Source organism: Anabrus simplex, chromosome 1 (assembly GCF_040414725.1).
Source record: "Anabrus simplex isolate iqAnaSimp1 chromosome 1, ASM4041472v1, whole genome shotgun sequence".
In the NCBI taxonomy this organism is placed as follows: Eukaryota; Metazoa; Arthropoda; class Insecta; order Orthoptera; family Tettigoniidae; genus Anabrus; species Anabrus simplex.
Window position 1 is genome coordinate 690,249,201 of NC_090265.1, and position 14,100 is coordinate 690,263,300.

At 38.7% G+C, this 14,100-nt stretch overlaps 1 protein-coding gene across 1 annotated transcript in view; it reads left to right on the forward strand.

Annotated features, from left to right (window-relative positions):
- Positions 1-14,100, forward strand: part of Rcd1 (Reduction in Cnn dots 1) — a 250,715-nt gene that overhangs the window by 183,182 nt on the left and 53,433 nt on the right. Inside the window, exon 11 of the mRNA XM_067135952.2 lies at positions 7,459-7,642. Coding sequence (XP_066992053.2) covers positions 7,459-7,642 — 184 coding nt within the window. The remainder of the gene's footprint in view (positions 1-7,458; positions 7,643-14,100) is intronic.

Sequence of the window (14,100 nt, forward strand, 5' to 3'; positions counted from 1 at the left end):
TTGTGCCTTTCTTGATGCATACTGTATGTCGTTCATCAGCTAATTGCAAATAGCAAAATGAGTTTTGCCTTCTCTTTGGACAGCAGTGACAGCACAGACACCTGTGAATATTTTTATGAATTATGCAATATGTTACTTATCGGAGACCAGGCCTGCCCTTACTTCAGTAGAAACTGTGAGCCTAATTTATGGCATTGTCTATACTCTGTACGTTATAGTTTCTAAATTGACGTTTTGGCCGATTGTGGCTCTACCTGTGGTTATGCACACAGAAACACAGACATCCAATCAATCCCAAACCGTCCTTCATATCGATTTATATTGGTTGATCACAATTATAAAGCTGGATTTCCCTGCTAATCAATACTTTTTATCTTATATTGATCTATATAATACATGTTACAGTACCAGTCTCGGCCTTTATTATAGCCCATCTTCAGCTGCTGAAGAAATTTTATTTTGTTAAAGTAACATACAATGTCAAACACTACTTATTTCTAAGTTTAAGTCAACTTATTTCTAAGGTTAAATTGTACAATGTTGTAATAAAACTTCCATCAAATTGGGGTTTGAATTGTATCTAATAGTTTGTTTGTTAAGTGTCACTGGTGTGGTCTTGATGTTCTATTAACACACTCTTAGTGAATTGTACATTTTATGTTAAAAACAAGTACATATTTTGCTTGTTTAAAAGATGCTAATTTTGATAAAATGAATAAAATGAGTTAAAATCTTCTTATAGTTGGGTACTGATCGACATTAGATTGTCTAATACCAATATAAATGGTCCGTTATTGGACATTATAAATTTTCCAGCTAACTCATTCTTGGTTGCCAGCGTTTCGCCCTCGTGTGCTAGGGTGGGCTCATCAGTTGGTACCTAGCACACCTACCAATACACTGGCTAGTGCATACCGTGGAGGCCACTGCGTAGGCTAACTGGAGCCACCGGCAGTGCCAATGCACTAAGAGACTTTGTCTCATTATCAAAATTTGATGCCTGCTTGGCCATCAGATGACATAGATATTGATTCCCATAGGGAATCTGAAATATTTGTCCTGAATGAGTAAATTTATAATACCAATATAAATGGTCCGTTATTGGACATTATAAATTTTCCAGCTAACTCATTTTTGGTTGCCAGCGTTTCGCCCTCGTGTGCTAGGGTGGGCTCATCAGTTGGTACCTAGCACACCTACCAATACGCTGGCTAGTGCATACCGTGGAGGCCACTGCGTAGGCTAACTGGAGCCACCGGCAGTGCCAATGCACTAAGAGACTATGTCATCTGATGGCCAAGCAGGCATCAATTTTTGATAATGAGACAAAGTCTCTTAGTGCATTGGCACTGCCGGTGGCTCCAGTTAGCCTACGCAGTGGCCTCCACAGTATGCACTAGCCAGCATATTGGTAGGTGTGCTAGGTACCAACTGATGAGCCCACCCTAGCACACGAGGGCGAAACGCTGGCAACCAAGAATGAGTTAGCTGGAAAATTTATAATGTCCAATAACGGACCATTTATATTGGTATTATAAATTTACTCATTCAGGACAAATATTTCAGATTCCCATTCATTAGATTGTCTTACGAGTTAATGTCTAATGTTTTGGTGTAATATGGTGAGAGCATTCCTTCTTGCTTAACTTGTGATCGGTTGGAAAACTTGTAATATGATGTATCAGAATATCTAAAATGAAAGAAAGAAAGAAAGGGTTTTTTCAGTTAGAGAATGTCTATAATATGTACTGTGAGCGTGTGTTCTGACTTACTCTCTTGCTGTCTTCAGGCGATCGCTTATGTCTTGGTCGGGAGCGTGTTGTGTACTGCTTCTTCTGCGGTGAGGTTTGGCGTTTGTGACAGTGGAGGGTAAAGGAGGTGGAGCTAAGGGGAGGGCTTGAGGAGGGATTTGGATAGGAGGGGGTGTGTCCTGTTAAGTTTTGGTTGTGTGTTTTTGTTTCTGTTCGTTAACTTTCTTTAAATAAATCTTGGTTAAAGGAGGAATGGTGGCATTGAAAAGAATGTTGTTTTTTTCTGTTATCTCATTGACATTAAAGTTTGGATTGGCAAATTGATCCATGAAAATATAAAATTCTTCGAAGATATTCAGCAAAGCGCCCTTGGAAATTATGTTTAGAATTTCCATATTGCCTTCAATATCAGAGAATTCGTGTTTGGCTTCTTCTGTGTGTTGTCCTTTGGAGAAAAATTGATTGTATTTAATAGCATTTACATCTTCATTGTAGCAGATGAAGAAACTCCTACCAGTACGTCCGATATAACTTGCCTCATATTTAGTACATTTCATTCAGTATACTCCTGAATGGTTGTATTTCTTGTTTTCATTGACGGATTTGGTGTTATGTGGAATGGCAGCATTATTACAAGAAGATTTGAAAGCTAATCTTAAGTTACGTCTTTTGAAAATGTTAGTTATAAGATGGACATTGGCATTGTTGAAAGTGAAAATTACATGGTCTTTCTTTAATTTATCTTCTTTAGTTCAATTTGATTTTGGCTGATGTTTTATTTTTTGAATAATTTTCTTTATTGATTCTTTATTATATCAGTTTTGTTTAGCTATTTCATGGATTATATTAAGCTCTTTTTTTAGGACTTCATTAGATAGGGGAATATTAAAGGCTCTATATATCATACTATGGTAGGCTGCTTTTTTATGGGTGTTTGTATGAGTGGAATCTTGTTTTATTGCGTTTTATGTTTGTGTGCGTTTCCTGATCAAATGGTCTTCGTATATGGTGACGGATATGTCTAGATAATTTAATATGTGTTTTGTTTCAGTCTCTATTGTAAATTTTATGTGAGGGTCCAATTTATTTATCTGTTCTAAAATGCTTTTCACAGATGGGAGCGTTTCCATTATAATTTTCCAACAGATCACGAGTTAAGCAAGAAGGAATGCTCTCACCATATTACTCCAAAACATTGGACATTAACTCACAAGACAATCTCATGTCGATCAGAACCCAACTATAAGAAGATTTTAACTCATTTTCATTCATTTCACCAAAATTAGCATCTTTTAAACATGCAAAATATGCACTTGTTTTTTACATAGAAATGTACCATTCATTAAGAGTGTGTTAATAAAACATCAAGACCACACCAGTGACATTTCACAAACAAACTTTTAGATATAATTCAAACCCCAGTTTGATGTGAGTTTTATCACAACATTGTATGATTAAACCTTACAAATAAGTCATCTTAAAGACATGATATAGGCTTTTGGGCTTACACCGTGTCAAGAAAATAAGGTGAAATTCTTTACGTTTCGCAGAGATCTTTGCTCTGCATCATCAGAAGAAAATCTTGACTGTCCACGAGAAAGGCTTCTCTGAATTTAGTCGTTATAATAGAAGTGGAAATGGTACGTTCATTCATCACCAGATGGCTACCCGGACACTAGCGTTCGAAGCGGAAGCTGACGGAACTATCAGAATCAGTCTAAGGGGGTCGCATAACATAACATGTGTACTTAACATATGACTTTGACAGGTATATGACATTGACAAGCCCGGAATGAAAGATCTGGCGATGAGGAACATACGAATTTGGAAAACACCGAGAAGAAATAACAATAGTGAATGGACAGGGAAGGGAACTACCTACGTAAATCCTCAGTGGCTGGCAACCACGTATTGCTTAATTGATAGCCAGTGTGCTTGTTGAAATTGTTAGGATTTCTATGTATTTCCACAGCTTCCTGTATAATCCTGGGCCTGTAGTGTCTAGTGTGGGTAAGAGCTCGAGCATCTTGAAACATGGCATCATGACCCAAAGATAGAGCGTGCTCAGCTGTCTGGCTGGTCGAGACGAATATTACGTTCATGTTCCTCGATACGGATACCAATGAACCGGCATGTGTGGCCAATGTATACCTTACCGCAAGTACAGGGAATTTCGTATACCCCAGGATGTAAAAGTGGAGACAATTTGTCCTTGGTTTTACCAAGACTGTGAGCAATTTTAGTGACGGTGCCAAACACGGTTTTTATATTGTGTTTGCGGAGGACCTTGGCAATTCGATCTGTAGTGTTGTGAATGTGAGCTTTGCTTGATCATTTCTCTGGGATGCAGGACTCCATGAATCTGCAAATCGCAGTAACCATTACCCTTGAACGTGACTTTGAGCTTGTCCATCTCTAGCTGGATATTTGATGGCTCAAAAATTCATCTCGCCCTCTTGGTGAGTGTCATGAGAATGCCTTGTTTTTGTGCTGGATGGTGGTAAGAATCTGCATGAAGATAGCGATTTGTGTGGGTAGGCTTACAATAGACGATATGTCCTAAGGAGCCATCCGGTTTCTGTTTTACTAAAACATCCAAGAAAGGAAGGCATCCATCCGAACTCCATCTCCATAGTGAATTTATTTGAAGGATGTTGCTGATTTAGGTGGTTTAGAAATAGATGAAATTTCTCAGGACATTCTGTCCAGACCACAAATGTATCATGAACATACCTCCACCATATCATAGGTTTGACGGGCACCGAAACAATACCCTCCCCCTCAAAATGCTCCATTAAGAAATTAGCCACTACAGGCGAAAGTGGACTTTCCATAGCCGTCTGTTCGTAAAAATTCTCACCCCACAAGAAATAGCTGTAAGTCATGCAGTGGTAAAATAGGTTAGTAATGTACTCAGAGAATAGGTGTTCAGTGAGAGACCTGACCAAGTCAGTCGGCACTGTAGTGAACAAGGGCTCCACATCGAAACTCACCAAAAGTGAAGGGTTATGATTGACAGCTTGTTAACAAAATACCGAGAGTCCCTGACGTCTGATTCAGTATGTCCTATGTGTGGCTGAAGCAATTTGCTTAGGTATTTACCCAGAGCATACGTAGGAGAACCTATTGCACTAACAATAGGTCTGAGGGGAACATCCTTTTTATGGATCTTAGGCAGTCCATATAATCTAGATGGCACTGCATACCCCAGGTACAGATGTTTAGCCTCCTCTTTTGGAATTGAAGATTGCCTTAACAGCTTCATGGTGGCGTTAGACACACGAGTGTTAGGGTCACTTGAACTCAGTCTGTAAACAGGCTCTGACAGTATAGCAGAGATCTTATTCTTATACTCGTCAGTGTCTATAACCACTGTCGCATTACCCCTATCATCTGAGAGAATGATCTGTTCAGAATCATCTCTTAAGTTCCTTCAGAGCTCTGCTCTTGCCTCTTGTTAAATTGGGCGCAGGTACAACAGCAGACCGTACTAGTCTCACACATTTGTGTCTTAACACCTCAGCCTCATCGGTAGGTAGTTTGTGGATGGCTGCCTCAACGGAAGTAATTAACTCCTCGGTGGGAATTTTAGAGGGAGCGACAGTGAAAGGTGGAGATGGATGTGTTCAAAGTCACGTTCAAAGGTAATGGTTACTGCGATTTGCAGATTCATGGAGCCCTGCATCCCAGAGAAACGATCAAGCAAGGCTCATGGAAGGAAGAAGTGAAGGGAACTGCCTACTTGCCCTACATTCACAACACCACAGATCAAATTGCCAAGGTCCTCCGCAAACACCATAAAAACCATGTTTGGCACCGTCACTAAAATTGCTCACAGTCTGGGTAAAACCAAGGACAAATTGTCCCCACTTTTACATCCTGGGGTATACGAAATTCCCTGTACTTGCGGTAAGGTATACATTGGCCAAACATGCCAGTCCATTGGTACCCGTATCAAGGAACATGAACGTAATATTCGTCTCAACCAGCCAGACAAATCGGCAGCAGCTGAGCACGCTCTATCGTCGGGTCATGTTGCCATGTTCCAAGATGCTCAAGCTCTTACCCACACTAGACACTACAGGTCCAGGGTTATCCAGGAAGCTGTGGAAATACATAGAAATCCTAACAGTTTCAACAGGGACATTGACTATCAATTAATACCTGGTTGCCAGCCTGTCCCTTCACTATTGTTATTTCTTCTCGGTGTTTTCCAAATTCGTACGTTCCTCATCGCCAGATCTTTCATTCCGGGCTTGTCAATGTCATACACCTGTCAAAGTCATATGTTACGTACACATGTTATGTTATGCGACCCTCTTAGACTGATTCTGATAGTTCTGTCAGCTTCCGCTTCGAACGCTAGTGTCCGGGGAGCCATCTGGTGATGAATGAACGTACCATTTCCACTTCTATTATAACGTCTAAATTCAAAGCTCATTGTTTAAGAAGCCTTTCTCTGGACAGTCAAGATTTTCTTCTGATAGACGCAGAGCAAGGATCTGCGAAACGTAAAAAATTTCACCTTATTTTCTTGACATGGCATAAGCCCAAAAACCTAAATCATATCTATAAGTATGGGCCGTGAAAGCATCAGTGGCATGTCATCTTAGAAATAAGTAATGTTTGAGATTGTATGTTATTTTACCAAAATTAAGGTTCTTCAGCAGCTGAAGATGGCCTACAATAAAGGCCAAAACCGGTACTGTAAAATGTATTAAATACATCGATATAAGAGTATTGATTAGGTGGGAAATCCAGCTTTATAATTGTGTTCGTTGAAGCCATCAATACAGGGCTAACAAAGCTAATAGACTATGAGATTGTATCGGTTGAACGTGATCTTGTAACCTAGCTGCCAATACGGGACTAATGAAGTTAGTAAACTATTAGATTATATCGGTTGAGCGTGATCTCGGAACCTAGTTGCCAACTGTATTGTGTACAGTCGCCACGTGGTTAAGCTGTCTCACTCGGCATATATGGTATTTGGTACGGTTCATATTCTTTTGCATTTTCTTCAGTAATTTGTCTTTTTCATATTGTTATTTTTAGTCTTTATCTCTCTACTATAGCACATACTTTACAGTTAGCATAGTTTGGCCTATAGCTTTTTATAGGTTTAATAGGTTAGTGTTGGTGTATTATTTACATCCGTGTGCTGGTTAGTGTATCTAGTTCGTCAGTATATACGAGGTCTCGGTGTAGTTCAGGAAAGATACACAGCAAGAAAGTGACTCTGAGATCAGTGGAGTGTTTTCTTTGTAGGCCATAACCTCTTTCCTGTGCCATCCATTAGCTGTGAGTAATTTGTTATTTCCTCACTCTCTTTTATTCCTAATAATGCTTTCTCGTTTTAGTGTTGGATGTTGTTAGTAAGTATAGTTTTTATGAATTTGTTTTCACTCATGATTCATTAACTTTCCTGAGTACAGAATTACATTTTACATGGGGTGTGTCTCGCGGTCATAATCCATCAGCTGTTCTTGCAAGCAGCAAAGCACTGGCAACATACGTAAGGCTAAGCTCACGTGTTTTGCAAACTGTCATTTTAGAAGTAAAGCTGTGCAGAGTATAGAACACGACAGATGTCTGTTAATCGATTTTATACATACTGTACTGCCAATTGACATAAACCAACTATGTATTATGAAAGTGTTAATACAGAATTATTAATAATTTATAATTGTTGTGTGAATTGTTGCAGGACGAAGTAGGAGACTTCCTTGGTAGTATTCTCATGCATCCACGACCAATCTCTGTACGTACATCATCAAATTTGACGGGTCTTATGTCAACAGAGATGCCTAACAACAGTATTGTGAAGGTTGAAAAACGCAAGAACATTGGCAGTGAACCTTCATCCCCAGCTGCCAAACGTTCTCGTCCTGGTAAGTTGTATTTATCATAAGATTTGTTTGCTTGTTGACTAGATTTTTAAAGCTGAAATTTCAGAATGAAAAAGTTGTGTGGATTGGTAAAAAAAAAAAAAAAAGAGTGAGAGAGAGAAACAGGGTAAATGAAATGAATCGCACCTACTTTTTAGATGACAGTTGCAGAGTGTGAAAGCAGGAAAAGGTCTTCAGCTTATGTATCTTAAAACATTATAGTAAATTTAACATGCATTACATAGGGTTACTGAAATAGTTTGGGAAATTAATTGCAACAGTTTTTAAAATCTTCAAAACTCCATTACTACAACAGAAATTTAAGGAAATTGTCCGTACCGCACTTCTGCCTCCCGAGCCCATCCTCACGCGTTACAGAACATGGCTTCAAGTTGCAAAATACTACTGCATCAATTACAGTATAATTCAAGATGTAATTAATGGTTTCATTGATGGCAACGTTTCCTCAATCAAAACTGCCAGGGACTGTTTTTGCGTACCACAGTATCCAGCGACCTTGCTTATATGAGGTCAGATTTTAACACAGTATCAACAACAATTACACAATTAGAAGAAGAGCCTTCTTGGCTCAGGCGGCAGCGTGCTGGCCTCTCACCACTGGGTTCCGTGGTTCAAATTCTGGAGTGATGTTTGTGGTAGACAAAGCAGAGGTGGGACAGGATTTTCTCCGGATCCTCCAGTTTTCCCTGTCATCTTTCATTCCAACAACACACTCCAGTATCATTTCATTTCGTCTGTCAGTCATTAATTATTGCCCAGAGGAGTGTGACAGGCTTCGGCAGCCGTCACGATTCCTATCCTTGCCACTAGATAGGCTTCATTCATTCCATTCTTGACCCAGTCAGATGACCATAAATAGGCTGTGGATTTACATTTTACACAATTAGAAGAAACTAATGTTCAGCTCTATGACGGTCTTCAGATTGTGAAAAGTGAGAAATGTGAGTTAAAGGCTGCTTGTGGTAAAGTTGGTGATAATGTTTTGCGCCAAACTACAGTGTGTACTCTACACTATGCAAAACTGGTGACGTTGTATACAGTAAGTCGGCAACGTTCAATGAAGATGAGCCAGAATTAGTCAGTAAGGATTTGATTGATTTTAAATATGCTCCAGCAACATCGTGCAATGTTGAGCAGAGCTTTTCCCATTACAGATCTATTTTCAGTGATAATAGAAGATTGTTTTCATTTTAGAACATTAAAATATACTGTAAGTGTTTTGCTACTGTAGTTGTGAAAAATTTATTTCATTACTGTGTATGTTCATTGAAATATTATCTATTATTTCTATGAGTGTTGTAAATAAAGTAGTGGCAATGTAGTCCAGTCACTCGCAGGAGATCAGGTATGCACAAATAGGATATGAGAGTGGTCAGGTGGCACTGCTTCGATGTGTAGTGTGCATTTGATGGACATTTAGTTGGGAGTGTTGTTGCTGTGTGGCATTGAAGTAAAGAGTGTTGATTTCACTACTCTACAGCATGTTTTCAAAAGGTGATCAGCATTCGTGGATTGAAATCGAGGTTACCCATGGCAAAAATGCATTAGAATGTTAGCAAGGATTATATGAAGCCTGTGGTGAGAATGCATTCTGTATAGGACGGTTGCACGATGGGTCAAGACATGTAGGATGGTAAAGGGTTTATTGTGTCATCTATTCAATACATTATAAACTTTTAAACACTTAGGAATTTATTATTAATTCCATTTGAGACATGTTTCGCCCTTCATTAAGGGCATCATCAGTCATATTGCCTCTTCAAGGCAAAAATCAGGTACCTGATTAGTAATTAAATTGTAAACATTAAGATACATTACAATGGGAAAGTTAAGCAAACAAGAAAAACTTGTTCAGTGATGATACAGTTAAACAATATAAGTTTATAGACATAGTAGTCGGCACTAATGCGTCCACTAATGCGTCTATGCGTCTATCTATAAACTTATGTTGTTTAACTGTATCATCACTGAACAAGTTTTTCTTGTTTGCTTAACTTTCCCATTGTAATGTATCTTAATGTTTACAATTTAATTACTAATCAGGTACCTGATTTTTGCCTTGAGGAGGTAATTTGACTGATGATGCCCTCAATGAAGGGCGAAACATGTCTCAAATGGAATTAATAAATTCCTAAGTGTTTAATATTTTATAATATATTGAATAGGTGACACAATAAACCCTTTAGCATCCTACATTCAGTATCTTCAATACGGATTAACAATGATATTTATCGCTTGCAGGGTCAAGACATTTCATGCAGGTCGGAATGAGACTGCAGATTTGCACCTCACAGGTCGACCGTTCATTCCTCAATATTGAATTGACATTGTGAGTGGTATTCCATAGACTATCAATGGACTGTCTGGAAATTATCTGTAGAGGTTGGTCTCGGTCCTATTGGGTTCTGCATCCACTCACCGACGTACAGAAATGGCAACAGTATGCTCTGGCTGGTATTCACCTGGACAGAAACAGCAACGAAGGAGATGCATTTCTCCAGCGTGTGAGTATTGTCATCGTTGATGAGACGTGGGCACGAGCCTACGAGCATGAATTTAAGCGTCATTCGAATTACTGGCGTCACCCAGGTTCGCCACAGGAGTGGGAAACTGCAATTGTAGCAGAAGAAAGTTGAGTTTGCATCAGATAATTTCAATATTGGAATGATGAATGGAAAGAGTAGAGAGATTGCGGGCATGATGCAGAAAAGAAAGGTGAAAATCCTGTGACAAGAGACAAGCTGGAAAGGTAATAACAAATTGCAGGATTGCACTGTATATGTAACTCCAGTCCAGCATACTAGAAAGTAATAATGTGGGGTGGGCAGGGATGCAGCAGCAGGTAATGTACTGTGCAGATAGAGAGAATTCTTACTAAGCTTAATAGTTAGATGTGTGCATGATGAACTTTGTGTTTACTTAAAAATGATAAAAATGAAATTGGGAAAACAGACATTTACTTCCAGCATAAAACTATGAAGCTATTATTTTTATTAAGTTCAAAACAGATAACACAGAGAATACATGTACAACAAAGAAATATGGAGTTAAAAGCTCCACTGTATGACATTGATGTAGTAAAAAATGGCAGATACTTTTGAAATCTAAGATAAACTTTTTCTTCACCTCCTCCTCGCTGACACAGATTCAAAAGTTAAGTGCTCCAAGAAACCTAATTCTTCCAAACACCAATTGAATGGTTCCTGTTGTGATGGTTTCGTAAATAAATCAGCCATCGTAATATTAGAGCGACAGTATTGAATATTTTTAACTCCCTTCTCATGCAGATCCCATAACGGATGTTGACAGGCATTGATATGTTTGGTTTGAGTGCCAGAAACACTCGATTCAATCAGTGGAATGCAACCTTGGTTATCCTCGAACAAGTTGATTGACTCAACAATCTTTATACTGAAGTCTTTGATTAACTGCTTGAGCAACAATAACTTCTGACTAGCTAGAGAACAACATACTCTGTGCTTCTGTTGATGACATTGCAGCAGAAGTTTGCTTGCAACTAGACCAGGCTATTGTCCCCTTTTCAAGCAAGAATACATACAGTAGAAGTCCGTTATAGCGAGAACTCTCAACAGCGTAAAATTTACTCGCTATAGCGGATTTAAAGATAAAAATTTCATTGTTCCGTATTGAAAAGTATTACAGTTAAATTGAAATAATAAATATGGTAGTTCAACCTATTCAATACAAGTAAATAAGAGATGTAGAGATTACATTCTTATTTAATTAAAAGTGGAAATGGTACCGGTTTCGACCCCAGTCTGGGTCATAATCAGCCGATTATAACTCGAAAAACAATGCATAAGTAAGAAAGAAGTTAATGGTCAAGTCCACACAATATCAGTTGAAGAGGCGATATAAAAATGACGGGGGTAGGCACTGTAAAATTCAGACAAAGTGAAATGTAAGTCAATTAAAAGAAGGAATGCGTAATCTTCCAAGCATCAGCACGGCACACGCAATGTTTGGCACTGTCTCACAATGTTCATGAAAAGCAGAGAACAGTTAAATGAGCCAGACTGCGTACACCGTCAGGCACAAAGTCACAACACAATCCAAATATGAAGATCTTCTTGTGAGACAGTGCCAAACATTGCGTGTGCCGTGCTGTTGCTCGGAAGATTACGCATTACTTCTTTTAATTGACTTACATTCCACTTCGTCTGAATTTTATAGCGGATTGTCGTTATATCCGATTTTTTATAAAAGTCGGAAAACCCCCATGCACATTAAAATTGATATGAAACGGCAATCATTTTGTTCAGAACTTCCATTTCCGCGGATGATATCCACACTGCGACTTACTTGTTCGTTATTTTTCAAAATCCGATACTACATGAAAGTGTATGTTTAATTTCATTCTGAAAAAATTACAGTTCTGTATTTCTTAAAATCCAAGACGAACCCCACTTTTTCCTTCAAAAAAATTTAAATCAAGCTCAAAAAGTGCTTCGTAAAATCATATGATTGCCTTTGTTGTACAGTACGATTTTTTAATACTATTTTAGATGCCGAGCATTGGCTTTCATTATGCCGCATTTTCTTTTGCGGCTGTTCAATTATTCTTTATTTCCGCAGGTTTAATGACCATTAACTTAAAATTGGCATCATAATACCGAAAAGAGACCGCGTTGAAAATTTGCCGGCAATGCTTATTCCATGCGTCTCTACAATACGGCGATCTGTCGGGAAAATATTCTTGCTGTCTATAAAACTGTTACAGTACTTTTACTCAGCGGCTAGTGATGTAGAGGCCTAATCGCGGACGTTTAAGGTCAACGAACGAGTTTATTGCGCTACGGTATGGCCTCTCCGCCCTTGTTTTTTTTGTGTGCACATACCTAACAATTTCATTTTCGACTTCTTTAAAGCGTCCTTGTTGCGGACCACTGAATGCATTTTTTGTATCTTTGTCTTCACGCTGACGTCAAATATTGGCTTTAGTTAGGCCTGTGCCATGTTTTCTTGCGGCTGCATAATTATTCTACATTTCCGAGTGTTTAATAACCACTAACTTAAAATCGACATCATAACATCAACGAGAACCCGTTGAAAATTTGCCAGCAATACCTGTTCCACGTATCTTCACAACTATCCATCACGAAAATATTCTTGCTGTCTATAAAACTTAATTTTACTAAGAGTCAGGTACAGTAGATATGTTATAATTCTCGCACTGAGTAGCCGTGGCCTTTCGATGAATTTGAAGCCTCGCATGTTTTGATTCCATTGAACAGATTAGAGAAACGTTTTTGTAGAGGCTAATAGAATGTTATTCTCTGTTCACTATTTCCTGAGATAAACTGATGTTACACACAGGCACTGTACAACCGGTTGTCACGGCTAGTGATGTATAATAAAGAGGCGGTCATTGGTCAACGAATTTTATGTGTGCGTGCATGGGTGGAAAAAAAGCAGCGTGGTTACCACGAAAGTCGCCAGTGGTATGCAAGACGATCCTTGATTTTTCACAGGAGATTCTGAGGGGGAAAATCCATCGTCTTGGATTCAAAGAAATACGGTGTCACTCCAGAGTTTTCTTCTTCAAATAGCGTCACCTAACCTAATCGTATATATGTCATGAAAACATATTTGAAATGCACGCAGAGAAATGAGTTATCCTCGCTAAAAACTTACGTGTGACTAGCCTTTCTGAAATTTAACTAGACGCGAGAAACTATGAACTATCCTCTGAAATCAGTGATGTACTCTGCTATATCTTCAGGTGTATCATATTCTTACTTAATTTCAGTAAATAACATTAAAATTAAGAGATCGTTTACTTCAGCCATTATTTTAAAAGAGTTAACAACTGCTATCGGCCACGTTATTTACGCATTTATTACGAAACTTGTTGTCCTCTTTCATTTCGAATTTTCTTTAGAGAATAGCAGTCGTTGGGTTTTAATAACCGACTCCAACTACGCCATCGAATGTTGACGAAAGAGCTCACAAATGCACATAGTGAGAAAAATATACCGTACCAAAGATGATCGATTGCATTTTGTGGCAAACATTTCTGTTTCCTTATTCAAACAGCGTCACCTATCCTAACTTAACCTACTACACATATGATGGAAACATACTTCAAGCGCCACTACAGAAATGATAACCTAGTCGCTATAAATTACATGATAAATAACCTTTTGGTAATTCAACCAGATGATATAGATCTTGATTCCCATAGGGAATCTGAAATATTTGTCCCGAATGAGTAAATTTACAATACCAAATTAATGGTCCATTATTGGACATTATAAATTTTCCAGCTAACTCATTCCTGGTTGCCAGCGTTTCGCCCTCGTGTGCTAGGCTGGGCTCATCAGTTGGTACCTAGCACACCTACCAAGACGCTGGCTAGTGCATACCGTGGAGGCCACTGCGTAGGCTACTTGGAGCCACCGGCAGTGCCAATGCACTAT